The sequence below is a fragment of the Nestor notabilis genome, unplaced genomic scaffold, assembly GCF_000696875.1.
Source record: "Nestor notabilis isolate BGI_N333 unplaced genomic scaffold, ASM69687v1 scaffold1369, whole genome shotgun sequence".
Classification (NCBI taxonomy): Eukaryota; Metazoa; Chordata; class Aves; order Psittaciformes; family Psittacidae; genus Nestor; species Nestor notabilis.
In genome coordinates, this window is record NW_009942126.1 from 177,634 (window position 1) to 177,897 (window position 264).

Sequence of the window (264 nt, forward strand, 5' to 3'; positions counted from 1 at the left end):
CCGGCCCCGTCTCCCCGCGGCATGTTCCCCCAGCCGGTCACCGAGTGTCCAGCGGGCAGACACTCACCCAAATTGACGAAGCTCATGACCATGTCAGCCTCACTGAGGAAGTTGCTGTCCTGCAGGCTGGCCAAGGGCGGCCCCTGGGTGCTGAAGACGGGCTTGTAGGGGTAGGAGAAGCCCTCGCCCTCCTCAGCGGCGGCCCCCACAGCCCCCTCCTCCACTGACATAGCATTGTAGAGGTCCAGCATGAACATGGGGGCC

At 65.2% G+C, this 264-nt stretch overlaps 1 protein-coding gene across 1 annotated transcript in view; it reads right to left on the reverse strand.

Annotated features, from left to right (window-relative positions):
• The window catches only part of BMP7 (bone morphogenetic protein 7), a 44,410-nt gene extending 44,152 nt beyond the window's left edge, over positions 1 to 258 (reverse strand). The window contains exon 1 of the mRNA XM_010021231.1: positions 68 to 258. Coding sequence (XP_010019533.1) covers positions 68 to 257 — 190 coding nt within the window. The 5' untranslated portion in view covers position 258. The remainder of the gene's footprint in view (positions 1 to 67) is intronic.
• Between the last annotated feature and the right edge of the window lie 6 nt (positions 259 to 264).